A 14,824-nucleotide genomic window follows, 5' to 3' on the forward strand; every position below is an offset into this window, starting at 1 on the left:
CTCTCCTGCTGCATGCTGTTCCCAAACCAAACAGTAATACTTCCAGGATTCTTTCAATGGTAGATATGTAATTGCAGTTAGGAAGGCAGCCTGAAATCTCTGAGGTGTCAGAGATGGGTAAAAATATTGTCCTGCATTCCTCACCAAGGTGTTGATATGTTTGGATCTGCTTGAGTCCTTTGTGATATGGACATCACGGTGTCTGAAACTGTCCACCCTCTCTACTTGAGTGCTGTTAATACCGAGGGGGTGGTAGTGCCTCTTCCAAAGTCCACAGTCAGCATCTTTGTCTTGCTGATTATCAGGAGAAGACTGATGTTCTGACACCATTGTGACATACTCTCCACTTCTTTCAGGTAGACCTGCTCATTATTATTAGATATCAGGCCTATATCGTATGTATAAAGGGAGTACAGCTGAGGAATCAGAACATATCCCTGTGGAGAACCTGTGTGGCCACTCACTTGAACTACCTGGGGTGTGCCTGACAATAATGACATGTTCAGATGCAGGTTCCTGAGTTTGTTGATGAGCTTAGAGAAGCTTATTGTGTTAAATGCAGAACTGTGTTCTATAAATGGAATTCACACACAATTCCGTCAGTTGTTGTCCAGGCGGGCCAGTACTGTATGTAGGATCAAGATGATGGCATCCTCTATGGATTTACTGGAGCAATATGCAAACTGCAGTGGGTCCAGTGTTTTTTCCAGAAGAAGAGGATATGTCATAGCCTCTCAAAACACTTAACTGCTATAGGTGTTAGTGTAATTCAGAAAGGTTGAACTTACTTACTTAGGTAGAGGGATAATAGTGGATATTTTAAAGAAAGTTGGTATGACAGACTGGGATAAGGAGAGATTAAATATTACTTTGAACCCTGGTGCAAAGTGATCAGCACATATTTTTACACATCCTAGAATGCTGTCAGGTCTTCTGCTTCCTGGTGTTCACTGTTATGAAAGCTCTCCTCTAACTGTGCTCCGAAAATGTTAGTGCTCTTTCCTCATTAAGTGGTCTCCTGCCACAGGTGTGTTGTATCGCTGGTTGATATTCGCATTCCCATCAAAGCCTGCATAGAAGGTATTAAGCTTGTCTGCTAGAGAGGTGTCAGCATTCACTGTGGTGGTAATAAGTCATTCAGTGTGAATGGTTGTTAGTAATGGCCTGTCATCCAGTTCTGGGTGGTTCTTTCTATTTGATAAATTAAAAGCTGACTCAGGTTTTCTTGATTTTTTTCAGTTAAGTGATTTTTTTATTGCTTTTGGCACATTATTCACCTCAAATCATATCACCTCATTCATAAAATAAAAATTACTGTTTTTGGCTTGACTTGGAATTTTTAAAAATAATATTAGAACCATTAAGCTTTCAAGTGGATGAATCCAAACTATCAAGAAGATTTCTAAGTGCTGTTTTATTTTTGTACACAGGTTTTCTCCAATGATCTTCTTATACTTATGCACCATTATATCCTGCATATGGATTTTGGAACTTGGCCTGTTGACTGAAGAACCACATATCTGCAACAGTTCTAAAAGTCATGTAGAACATCATGGTCTGTTTCCTTTGCAGGTAGGCAAATTGCAAATATCATTGAACTAACTGGACTTTATTGAGCAGGCATTTCACCCATTCAAATGCTAACTAAAAACAGGAGACATAAGCTCCATCCCAATTGTTTTTCTTACTATGCAGTTAAAAAAAGTGCAAACAAAATTAATACTTTATAATTTATTTTTTTGTTTAGATTATACAGTATATTGGAACTGGTTCCATGAATGTGTGGTAACTTGTCACATTTCCCTCAATTTCCAAAAAAGTCAATGTTTAACCTCCTTAGTGTTACATTTTTTTCTCAAAAAAAATGTAAAAAGCATTGCATTTTTTGGCTTGAAAAATTACAGATTTATTAAATCTGTGCTTTCTACTATAAAACGCATAAAAACAATAAAAGTATAAAGTCAGAAATGTAGAAAATATAATAATGATACAAATAATAGTAATATTAATAATTTTGCTAATACTATATAAACTTTCAAAATGTGTTGTTTTTGTGGTATATCTTGAAGCACGGAGAAATACACAGTCCAGCATCACAGTCATGAAAATAGTAGTGTGATTCCTTGCAAATTTTATTTCCAGACTGATCAGCTTTTGAACAGCACATTGCACATGTGTGATTGACACAAGTGTCACTTTCGGATTCATCAGAATCACTTTCAATTTCACTGCCCGTTTCAAACTCATTGCTTGAAGACAGATACATTTCGTCATCACTGCTCAAATCACTATCACAAGCATGCAACACCTGCCGAAAAATGTTTCTTTCAAGATGCCAGGAGGGTGTAGGAGAAGAAATGTCTGCACCGTTGCCTGGGTAACACTCGGGCCTGTCACTTATGCAAGACACGTCTATATTGTTTCCCGAGCAATTCTCGGCACTAATGATATTGACACTTTTACAGCCGGAGTAATTCTTGTGTCTAATGATTATGTGAGACTCGTCAGTTGCCCGAGTGACACTCGGGACTAATGCTTTTAGCACTGTTTTTATAGTCAGAGTTTACATTAAGGTCTATTGCTAAGGAGGTTAAAAAGGATGCTGCTTTTTCAGTGACTAAATGAACGATGAGCAGCAGGCTCATTACTGCTTGGATATGAGGAAATTGGTGAGTATCCCAACATATAGATTGTGTCATCCACCCATATGGGAAGACCCAGGGTTACAGTATGTCTTATTTTATCTTTTCCTTATCCTTTGTAGTTTAGCATCTTTCTATTGTGCCCTTCTCTATCTATATATTTGTCTATTTGTTAGAGCATGACGCAAACCCCACCACATTTATTTCTACAAAACTTTAAAGTTATTTCCAGTATAGTCTAACTTAGAATATAGGCTAATTAAATTTTTCACTTTTCTACATATAAACATCTCTCTATTATAAAAGAAAATCTTGAGACAAGATTATTGCCAAGAGAGTTTTTCAAGTCCATCGAGACAAGACTTGAAAAATGTCCATGGCCCTCTCACCTCTCATTCGTGTAAATGCTTTTGTCAGACATAGTTCCTGCGCTCTCAGCTCTTATAAATTTTTACGTTTTCCTCACTTTAATTTCCCAATAAAAGAAGACTTATTATGTCCAAATCTTATTGAAGAATTTCATCACAAACTGTTATCAACAGAAGAAATTAGTACAGGGCAATCCTAGCACAGAGAAACGATGCAGTCAAACGAAATAACGCAAAAATTGTCGATTGGTTACATGGCAAATGGGTTAAATGCGTGTAAATAGACTATGCTGAAACAGTTGGTGGTGATAGTGTGGAAGATTAAAACATCAACTTAAAATATCCCGTAGAATATCTACAACCGTTAACACCATCTCTTCTTCCATCGGCCGAATTACTGTTGAAAGAAGATTGAATCGTAATGCTATTGCATAATTTATGTATGAGTGATGGGCTATGCAATAGGACAAGATTAGTTTTATTCAAAATTGATCGAACAATTCTGACATGTAAAATTTTAACAGGCGACAAGAAAGGTAATGTAGTACATCTTCCGCAGATAACATTAGTCTCCAAAGGAGATCTTGATATGCCATTCGTATTAAAACATTTACAGTTTCCCGTTAGAATAGCTTTTGCTATGACAATTAACAAATCACAGGGACAAACAGAAAGAAACGATATTCACTCGCAGGCTATATGTTGTGTTGTCATGATGTAAGTCCAAACACGGAATCAAAATTCAATGCGATATTGACGAAAAGTTCATTCTAAATATTGTTTTTACTGAAGTTTTACAGTAAAAGTGTAGGTTTAAAAAGTATTTGTGTGTTAATTTCAAAGCTAAACAGAACAAAAATGTATAACGCAACAAATACTTCTAACGTAATATGAAACATAATTTTCTTTCAATTTATTACGTTTTACTATTTTTTACTGTGGTTAATTACTCACTTTAATGTAAAATAGTTATATTATGCATATGTAACAATTCCCATGAAAACAACAATCTCTTTAAATTGTACATCTGCTTCCCCATACACAAGCGACAGATCCGTGAAGTGGCTAGCTCGTAGCGCCCACCCGGGGGTTGGCAAGTGAAGTGAGCAGGGGGCAGATCCCCCTAGTTTATTAAAAAATAAAAACTGAGATAGCCTTATTAAGAGATGCCATTTTCGCTGGAACTTTGTGCATTTTAAACTCTTTCTCCAGAACACAACATGGTTTCAACTACAAAAGAATTAGAAATGAATAAGTAACTGAGGTGTCTATGTTGACAAAAGTAATTATTGAGAATTTTTAAATATTTGAGCGTGTTGAAAAAGAGTGAGATTTTTATTAGATTAAGAGATTGAGTGTGTTAGCTACTCAATAACTCTTTAACTGTTGATTGTATAAAAAATCTGTTACCTCTTTTCTAAATACTCATTATACAAAGAACAAAAAAAAAAGTCTTATTCACTTTTTGTTGAGGGCAAATAATAAGTAGGAAAATGACCCATTTGTGATGGGATCCTTGCTTGAGCTGGAGTAATTAAAGTCTTGAGATAGTGGGAATGAGAGGGGGTGGACAGTTCCTGGTCATCCGCGAGGAGTGCTATTCAGGAAGGAGGAAGAAGGCATGTGCCGCTGAATGCTCATTTATCTCTCAGTTATCAAATTGTATGTTACTACTGTGCTTCATTTTACATGCTCTATAACACTTCAATATTATTACTGAAATTATTATTACAGTTCTATGAATTGTTGTTTGATGTAAAATTATATTTCTGTTAATCAAACACTTTATTTTACAGTAAAATTTCACAAGGGCTTAATAAGCTCAGAAGCACGTAATAGTAAAAACTGCATGACTTTCTGCCACGATCAGGAGGTCTTAAGTGTCATATCAACTTTTTATTTATATTACACATTAATTACATTTGATCACTCCTGGGTGAAACCACATAGAACAGCTAGTTGCATATATAATCATATATGAAGGACTTTATTTTGAAATAAAAAGTATTGAAAGTATGTGGTGGAGACCATACACATCAGAAAAAAATTAAATATGTGAGCGCTTCAAATGGGAGACTTGAAACATCTTAGTGAGGATATCTGGGTTACAACTACTGTAATCTTATGAGGTCAGATGATGCTTGAATGAGGATACATGTCTGGGGATACCTTGTTAACTCTTTTAGCGCTAATTATTTTTTACTTCCTTTTGTCCCAGGGCTGAATATTTTTCCAGAAATCTCAGTTTTCTAAGAAGCACTCAAGACAATGCTTTTCACGCATAAATCAACATAAAATACTTATTTATGACCAATGTCACTCTGTTTTGTGTTCCAGGAGCCCCTACAGTAGGTACATACCTGTTTGTCCCATCACTCGTAAGTTGAAAGGCACTTTCTGGTAAAAAATAATAAAACGGCTTGAAGCAGTCGAGGGGCTGCTGATCCGTAGTGTCCACCAGCAGGCCGCGTCATTTGGTGAAGTCCAGGTGTCGGCTTGTCTCCTACAGATTGATGTCTGTGTAGTCCTCCCCGAGCGAATGTTTTTCATAGGTACGTTCAGCACTTTGATCAGCTGGGGAATGATCAGCTGATGCAGTCGCTGGACTTTCGTTTTCAATCTCCATATCACTTGTATCAAAATCGGAGTACGATAAGTTAAGAGTCCAATTCAGCAATAATACACAAAAAATAAATTATATGCAGAGTATTTCGCTTTGTGCATTTGCTTCGCATTCTCTCACCCGATGTTGATGCCATTCTAGACATTGCTTACTCTACGCTATTCACGCACACGCAGGGTTTCAACGTCAACAGTCCTCCATGCAAAGAGGGTCTACCTATAACGTAACAGTGAGTTTTATCAACATTTACAGCTTTCTTTCACCTTCTTCCCCTGATATCTACCCTCAACCCCTTGTGTTGACAAAAGTCGACATCTGCCTTAAAAGAGTTAAAGAAAATTTGTAGTGAATAACGGTGAAATACTATACTGAAAAGACTAGCCACAGGGTTTCTTCCTAAAAACCTAACCTGATTTCCTTCAGTCCATGCACTTTAAATGGCGGCGGTTTCAGGGAGAGAGCAAAATAAACTGAGCAAAAGATTTAGTCTCGCAGGTTCAGCCATGATTCTCAAACGAGAATACACATGTGTGGACAACTAGTTACAAGGTTTGTAGTGAATAGCAGTGAAATATGTCAATGTAAAGGCTATACTCATGAGGCTTCTTAAAACACCTGCTCCTAACTCCCCCAGTCTATGCACTTCAAACTGCCAGGGTTGCAGGGAGAGAGTGAAAGAAAATGAGCAAAATATTTGATGCTGAGAAAATATAAAACACTAAAATTGCTATTTTCAATTCAGGATCTCAGTAGCAGAAGGTAACTGAAGCTTAATGATTAATTTGCATATTGTAATGAGCACCGCAACAGAGAAGACAAACAGGCACACTCATGTAGACCACTGCAGCTACTGGGCTTCATTTGTTTAAGAAGTGCTTCTCTCTGCTCTGATACCTTTCTGTTGTTTTGACTATTGCATATATGGTATAATAACAGCAAATACAGTTTAGATAAGCATTGTTCTCTGTGTATATTCTATGTGTTAAAATGTCGTGGCTATATTCTAGCATGGCGTGTTTGTAATTCCAATCAGACAATAATGTAAACTTTGGTTAGTTAATTTTTAGATGGTCAGTAAGAAGTTGGATGTCGTAAGGCGTCATCCATGCTTTTACTGATGTCATTTGACAGATTTGTTGATTATGGTGTTTTGAGTGCTGAAATCTGCATTTCCTATGGCTTTTCTTTATCAGTGATCTTAACGATAGCCCTTTTTACCTCCTTTTGATGGGTGTGACTCAAATGCATGTTTTCCTATTCACATTTTCACAAACATTGCTGCCAGTTCTTTCAACCTTATACCGACTCCTACACTATCATGAACTGAACAACAGAGAGCACACACAGCCTCTGTGTATATTGGTGAATTCTCGTTTAAATTAATCTTAAATGTTCATTATAAAATGGTAAAGCCAGAAATTCCAATTGAAAATAAATTACATTTAAATAATGTCATTCTTTACCACCTTTTTTGTCAGTGACAAATGTTTGTAGCATATTTAATGCTGATTCATTCTTGGTTACACTGATGTTGAAATTGATCTGTTATTTGTTGCAAAGTGGTAAAACAATAAAAGTTACACTATTTTTTGAAAAATGACGAATTAATATATCACATTTTAATTATTGTGCCATTCGTCTCCATTGATCTTTTTGTCAGCAAGAGACAAAAGGAAAAGGTATAGTAATAAAATAAAATAGACTTAAAAGGATTTGTAATGCTACAATCATCAGTTATAATTGTAACAATTCTAAGTCAGTAAACCTCTAACACTAAATTAGCATAAAGATGTTTATAGTAATGTAATACTTGAGAAAAAAATGCCACACATGTAGACCTTCCTTGATCAACCCTGGTATGCTACTGTCCTTGCATATTATTATGATCAGTTTATAAACCACTAGCCAAAATAATGAATGGAAGAATGCCCTTTGTCATTTTTTGATATAAGTCATGAGTCATGACAGTATTTGTATGTACATTGTAAAATAATACAGACTAGCATATATTTAGATTCAATTGAAGACTTCAATAATTAAACAGACCTGACATCTTTATTATTTTTATAATAGTAGTAAGATATTAAAAATACAAAATGTTTTCTAATGGAGGATATGCCAGTAAAATAAAAACACTCGATATAAAAATCAAGTCCTGCTTGTACTTGTAATGATGATTTTCTCACAGATGTTTTTGATAACATTCACTGCATAAAATGTGAATTCCTGTAAAACAGAATTATCTAAAACAGTCTTTGTCTTTTAACCAGGAAATCTGGACTTGATTACTGCCCACTGCATTAACAGTTGAGTGAGATATCATAAAAAGTTGGTATCACCAATCGAAATACAGCAAGATCTACACAATAAAACTGACTTATTCTCTATTTATATGTGTGTTATAACATCACTCAAAAAGGCTAATACGTATTTTCATGAAAATTGGAGGATAACTGGTATAGGATTTTTGATGATTAATAATCAATAACTCGGCCAATATAAGGACACTATTATAATGTGGGACTTGAAAAAGAAATTTCAACTTTGTTAATTAATTATCAGTTTTGCCTTCAGCAATACCAATAATTAATCGAATAATTCGGCAAGGCTCCTACTTTACTTACCTTTCTCTGTTGTAGAAAGCACATTCCCGGCCTTAAGAATTATATCAAGGTATCTGAAGCACACTTATTTTAAGAAACAGAATAATATAATTTATTGATAAACACAAGGATTATTGATATACAAGACTGGACACAGACATTAGACAGACAAACACATAACATATAGGCTGCCTGTTCACTAATATTTAGAGTTCTACTTTATCTTGGCACAGATGGTTTATGATACAGAGTCTTTATGAATGATGTCTGATGTCATGTGGAGTTGTTGCTTTATTGTTTCTCCAGGTTCAAGTAGAAAATTCTCATGAGTTGGAATGCAATTTTTCTCTTTGCTACATGATCCTTGTCAGTGCTGTGCTGCAGTTTCTTCAGTTTCCCTTCTGTTGTCTTTTGGGGAAAAAGCATTACTCATTTTGGCCCAAGAGTTTAAATGCTGTAGTTCTCATCTTAAAGTCATGGCTTCTCAGCCTTGTCAAACTATTGGCACACACCTTTGGCTTGACTGGGTGTCAGCTTCTGGTCCACAAAGATATGAATTTGTCTAAGCAAGCAAGAGCAGCTTATAGCTTTTAGGTTCAGAGATCAAGAATCAGATGTTTTCAGAGTTCCCCCTCCCCAGGGAGTTCAGTGAATGTCCCATGAATATCCCTGAGAGAATTTCTTTAGGATGATCCAAAAAGTTTTAAAAGAAGGTTGAACCTTCTCCAGACTAAATTAAAGTCACTCTCAGTTACAAAATCAGTATCTTATAATGGGTAGGCTCTTCTGTTCATCTTAGTTGTCATCCCTTGGAGGTCTTTGTCCTTGCTTGAATCCATTTTGTGCCTTCTAGCTCAAGAGGTCTACAGAGGGGCCTCTGACGAGATGTCAGGTCACTTCTGATGTATACCTTTGTTATCAGATGAAATCCAGGCAGATCCCGGTATGTGCTGGAGTTCAGTCTCTTAGTTTGGAATGCAAGTGAGGGTGTGTGCAGCTGGATGCCTGCATCCCTGTTAAATGTGCTTTCTTAACAGGTCTGATATGTCATGAAATCCTAGCAGAATGAGTAATACTCACTTTGTCCTACACTTGCGGATAGTCCAGCTTAGAGTATAGGCTATATGGTACTTCGAAGCAGTAAAGGGGAGGACTCTGTAAATCTGATTGCTGAGGTTTCTGGTATTGTCTGTTAAGTCCTTCCCTGATGTCATAAGCTAATTTCAGAGGCTGATAGGTTGAAGGTGAATGACAGCTGACTGGGGTGTCATACTGGCAGAACCAGTAGCCACAGATAAATCAGTACTAACATCATAGGTTCTTTTCATCTTTTGAAATCTTCTTGTCCATTTCAAATAGCTGCTGTTCTCTGTGAGTCTATGTTTTGCATCGACACATTTCTGTTCAAACTACTTGTCTCATGTGCAATTTAGAGGAGTATGCAGTAAAATGTACTGCAATGTTTTGAAATAATTAGGGGGCTCTGCCCCCTGCTCGCTTCGCTCGCCAACCCCCACTTTGCGGATCTGCCGCTCGCGGATGGTGAAGCAGATGTACAATTTAAACAGATTGTTATTTTCATGGGAATTGTTACATATGCATAATAGAACTTACTATTTTACATTACAGCAAGTAATTAACCATAGTGAGAAAAAAAAAACGTAATAAATTGAAAGAAAATTATGTTTCATACTGCTTTAGAGGTATTTGTTGTGTTATATGTTTTCATTCTGTTTGGCTTTGAAATTAACACACAAATACTTTTTAAACTTACACTTTTACTGTAAAACTCCAGTAAAAACAATATTTGGAATTAACTTTTCGTCAATATCGCATTGAATTTTGATTCCGTGTTTAGACTTACATTGTGACAATGCAACATATAACTGCCCGTGAGTGAATATTGTTTCTTTCTCTCTAATAAATAAACCAACTTTTTCAAATGTTTGTCCCTGTGATTTGTTAATTATCATATTTGATATGATAAATCCTTCTTTCAACAGTAATTCGGCCGGTGTTAATGGTTGTAGATATTCTACTGGGTATTATAAGTTAATGTTTTCATCTTGCACACCATCACCACCAACTGTTTCAGCATAGTCTGTTGATACACATTTAACCAATTGCTGTGTTACGGATCGACAATTTTCTCATTAATTTGTTTGACTTCATCGTTTCTCAGTGCTAGGATTGCCCATGTACTCATTTCTTCTGTTGATAACCCTTCTGGATGAAATTCTTCAATAAGATTTGGACATAATAAGTATTTTATTGGGAACTTAAAGTGAGGAAAACGTAAAAATTTATAAGAGCTAAGAGTGCAGGAACTGTGTCTAACAAAAGCATTCACACAAATGAGAGGTGTGTGGCCCGTGGGCATGGTTGAAAATGGTTGTGAGGAGCGCGGGTCTTGAAAAAATCTCTTGGAAATAGTCTTGTCTCGTCTCAAGATTTCCTTTTATAATAGAAATATGGGCAATGCCCAGAAACACAAGTACCATTTTATGAAAAACCTTAATGTATCCTTGTTATGATTGTAATGACACCCGTTTTGTTAGAGTGTATTTTTTACATTAAATCTCAAAACTAGAATAAAATGTATTTCTTACTTTCATTATTGTGAAAGCCTATTAGTAAGGCTTACAATAAAAAATAAACTGCATTTTAGCCATAAATGGGTTGAATAATAACTATTTTTTCAAATTAATTGTGCTAAAAATGGAAGAAGGTGGATTTACAGCTAATTTAATTTTGGATATTTCTACAATATGTTTACACTTTAATCATATAAAGTGGTGACATATGAAACCAATGTTTGAAAAAAAATGGAAATGAATTGCATTATGACACATTTAAGAATATATTATTTAATGAACATTCATAAAAAATCTACATTTGAAGATTGAATGTTAATTTAAAGAAAGAAAGATGTCAATGGGATTGTACAGTACTGCACAGAAAAATAAAACTAGCATGCTGTATGTATGAGGCTTCAAGTTTGGCTGATGAAGACTATACAGTCAAAATGTTAGTGAGGAAGGCTAGAAATTAAAGTTTTGTTCCATGTTGGTCTAGCATGCAGGTAAGAATTTCACTGCACTTTGTACAAGTAGAAATATTAATACTACTACTATTGATGTCTGTTTCTGTGATCATTTTGATTACATCTTGCCTGAAGAAGGGGCCTGAGTTGCCTCGAAAGCTTGCATATTGTAATCTTTTTAGTTAGCCAATAAAAGGTGTCATTTTGCTTGGCTTTTCTCTACATTCATAATGGCTAACACGGTACAACACCCTAGTTCTACTGTGATCATTTTGTAAATACAGTATAGAGAAATTGTTATTTTTTTATATAAAGTGGTTTTAATATCAGCTTTACTATGGTGGTATCCATAATTATATCTACCTGAAATATTATATGCATTTCTTCTTGCTCTGTATTCCTTCTCATACATCCAATGCGCCTTGCATTTTTTTCTACTCCCTTCCTGGCCAATTGCATGCCTATTATGCCTACACTTTATGTTTATTACTTGAATTTCAAATTGTTTATTTAGAAATAACAGCATCATATGCCATATATCAAATTACTTATAACAATGTCTAGGAATATATTTTTAAAAACATTATTTTTATTGTGTTTTTAGAAACTTAAAAGCTTGAATGAGGAGACCTGGGTGGCAGGCATTGAACAGTCTATGATGTTGGTGCTTGTTATTGGTCGCTGGCTGATGCCTTCAGCTGGGATGACCAGTGAGCAGCTGTATCAGCTTCTCTTGATGGACAGTGGCCTGGGAGCTGACATGCTGGACCTGATTGATGCTTTTAAGGAGTCGGGAGTTGAGATAAGCCGAAATGTACGCATCATTGGCCTGAGTGTTTTCAGTTGGTCCCTGATGCAGTTTCCCTTGGCCCTTACCCAAGCCAATTATCCTCAAGACAGTAATTCAAATGAAGACGCTTCTGTACATGTAACTGATAAACAAAGTGTGGTAAGCAGAACCAGAAAATTCTTCAAATCGTGCATGTCTGGTGAGATGTGGAGCTTGTTCATCATCATAGGGATGCAAGATGGACCCTCTCTAGTTTTCCGAATGTACCTGTTAATTCAGGAAAAGGTCAGGAGTCAGATGATGATCTTCTTTATTGGAAAACACTTCATCTCAATTGTATTTGAGGTTTATAGAATTTTTACTGTCATTCACGTGATAAATGAACAAGAGGACTCACAGCTGACAAGTAAGAATTCTGAATGTTATTATTTTTTTTATTTTTTTGTAAAAATGCATTTCATTTTCTTTTGGTAAAATCTTTTTTTCTTTTCTTTCTAAATATCTTGTTACTCTTTATAGTTGATGATGGACAGATGAAATTGAAATGCATCAATAAAACCCTTTGTCAAGCACAGCTAAGCCGTCTGATGTTCTTCATTCATGGAGTGGTGATGGTGTGGCGTGTGGTCTGGGTAAAAGGAGACAAAGTATATTGGGCACTAGCAATTGGAGTGTGTCTTCTCGTCATAGAAAGTTTCTTCACTCTCCGATACACAAGCAGAGGGGAATGGAAATGGTGAGATCAATTTGAAAACAACAGTCACAGGGTTAGCTTCAAAGGCAGGCTTTATAAATCTGAAAATTAATTAAAATTATTTCAAAAATCAATTCAGAAGAATTAATGAAATTGAGAGGAAATAATGTGAAATATTATTTCCTCTCAGTATTATTGATTTCTGCACACAGGTTTTCCCCGAGTGTCTTTTTGTACCTCTGTTCTGCCCTTCCCTGTGTTTGGATCCTGGAGCTGAATACAGTGGAATTTGTACCAAATGCCTCTTTAGGGTCAGCGCACAGAAGAGAGCATCGCGGACTGTCTATACCAAAGGTACATAGGATGTAAATGCTAAAGACAAGATCTGCTTTTTGGTGTCAAGGCGATAGGCACCACTGCCTGGCAGCTTCAGAAGACTTTCTAGAAGATTCCCAGCTGTCCCTGTCTTTGTGGAGTTTGTATTGTGGGTACTTCATTTTGCTCCCAAAGGCATGCATATTAATTGCAATGGAGACTCTAAATTGCGCCAAGTGGCACCTTATTCATGCTGGAATCTTGCCTTGTACTTAATGCTTTCAGAATAGGTTTCAGCTCTCTGCAACCCCATTTGAGATCTGTTTATAAGAGTACATACAAATATCAGAATAATAACATGAAAATTCTAAATTAAACATGTAGGAATCTGGAATATTAGTATACAAGTGCTACCAGAAGCACCAGTCCATTTTTACAAGTCCGTATAAGCATTTGTTTAAATCAGTTCATGTATTTCTTGGTTATAGGTATTTGACACAACAATTTGGACAACTGGACTGGAACAATCAATGTTATTCATACTAGTGCTTGGCCGCTGGCTAATGCCTGCAGGAGAGCTGTCTGAGGACCAACTTTCACAGCTGCTAATGATGGACATTGGAATGGGAGCAGACATCTTGGAGCTATTTGAACCATTCAAGGAACCAGATATCAAGATCAAGTATAGAGTGCTCATTTTTGGACTTTCTGTTTTCTCGTGGGCCTTTCTTCAGTTCCCAATTGTCCTTACACAGACAACATCTGTGGCCACAAACCAGTATGATGTTGTTGCCACTGAGGAAGGGAAGGAACCAGGAAAAACAAGAAAGGGGTTCCTTCAGACCTGTTTCTCCAGTGAAATGTGGAGCAATATTGTCACAGTGGGAATGCTGGATGGGCCATTTTTCATCTATCGAGTGTATGCCTTGGCATGGGGAAAGATGGAGAATCAAATGACAATCTTCTTTGCCTGTAAAAATGTTCTTTCTGTGGTTTTTGTCATTTATATGGTGTCTAAGGACTGTTGTAAGACAGGTGACACAGACACTTAAGCAGAAAATTAATTTGCAGTGTTTATTTTTGATAAAATGTTGATCAGTTGATGTAAAAGCATACTATGCTTATCTCAGTAACCTATTTGTATATTAAGCAGAATTAACCTTCAAAGTTTCAGTTAAATTGAGTAATTATATTCATTGATATACTTTTGTGTGGTACTTTTAATGGGGCAAGTGGAAAGGCCACCCTACAAGGATTCAAGGGCAGCAGGGTTTTGCTTCCTTGTTCTTTGTTTGAGTACTTTTGTGTTTTCCCTGTGCTTATCCTTCCTTCCTTCCTATTTATCGTTAGATAAAACATATTTTAAGTATCTTGGTCTCCTTGTCATTCACTCAAGGTTCAGTGAAACTGTAAGAGCACTACACCCCACAAGGGTGGTTCACACCCTTTAAATCTTTTTGTTGATTTCATTTGTCAAAGAGGAGAGTTTTCTTATATGGCAGCCTCTTGTTTCGTTATCTATGATTTAATTGATTCGCTTATAACAAGTACAGATATTTCAAACAGTTGGGTGAGTGACGGGGGGCCCTTAATGGCGAAATATATGCAACATTGCAGAGAACTGGAGTGCGTTCTTGAAGGTCAGATGGTGATGTGCCACTACGCTGCAGTTTGCAAAGCAGAAACAATTAAGTGCTGGTATAGTGTAGCAGTCCACTTCAAGCCCTGGGTACAGCACAAGCCAGG

General features: G+C 36.3%; 2 protein-coding genes across 2 annotated transcripts in view; both read left to right on the top strand.

Annotated features, from left to right (window-relative positions):
* LOC114656621 (transmembrane protein 26-like) overlaps positions 1-12,633 on the top strand; it is a 28,217-nt gene extending 15,584 nt beyond the window's left edge. Inside the window, exons 2-3 of the mRNA XM_051931208.1 lie at positions 1,431-1,572; positions 11,884-12,633. Of these exons, the coding sequence (XP_051787168.1) occupies positions 1,431-1,572; positions 11,884-12,543 (802 nt within the window). The 3' untranslated portion in view covers positions 12,544-12,633. The remainder of the gene's footprint in view (positions 1-1,430; positions 1,573-11,883) is intronic.
* A 47-nt stretch (positions 12,634-12,680) lies between these two features.
* Positions 12,681-14,496, top strand: LOC127529019 (transmembrane protein 26-like). Its single transcript, XM_051931266.1, has 3 exons — positions 12,681-12,805; positions 12,976-13,117; positions 13,567-14,496. The coding sequence occupies exons 1-3, from the start codon at positions 12,681-12,683 to the stop codon at positions 14,128-14,130; spliced, it is 831 nt and encodes a 276-aa protein (XP_051787226.1). The 3' UTR covers positions 14,131-14,496.
* The last annotated feature ends 328 nt before the right edge of the window (positions 14,497-14,824 follow it).

Source organism: Erpetoichthys calabaricus, chromosome 8, assembly GCF_900747795.2.
Source record: "Erpetoichthys calabaricus chromosome 8, fErpCal1.3, whole genome shotgun sequence".
Classification (NCBI taxonomy): domain Eukaryota; kingdom Metazoa; phylum Chordata; class Cladistia; order Polypteriformes; family Polypteridae; genus Erpetoichthys; species Erpetoichthys calabaricus.

What these genes read in the sequence shown, in the direction of transcription:
- LOC127529019 (XM_051931266.1), top strand. Translation starts at nt 12,681, where the DNA reads ATGGTGTGGCGTGTGGTCTGGGTAAAAGGAGACAAAGTATATTGGGCA. An exon ending in AGCAGAGGGGAATGGAAATG is followed by an intron (nt 12,806 to 12,975) that starts GTGAGATCAATT and finishes TTCTGCACACAG; the next exon opens with GTTTTCCCCGAGTGTCTTTT. An exon ending in GCGGACTGTCTATACCAAAG is followed by an intron (nt 13,118 to 13,566) that starts GTACATAGGATG and finishes TCTTGGTTATAG; the next exon opens with GTATTTGACACAACAATTTG.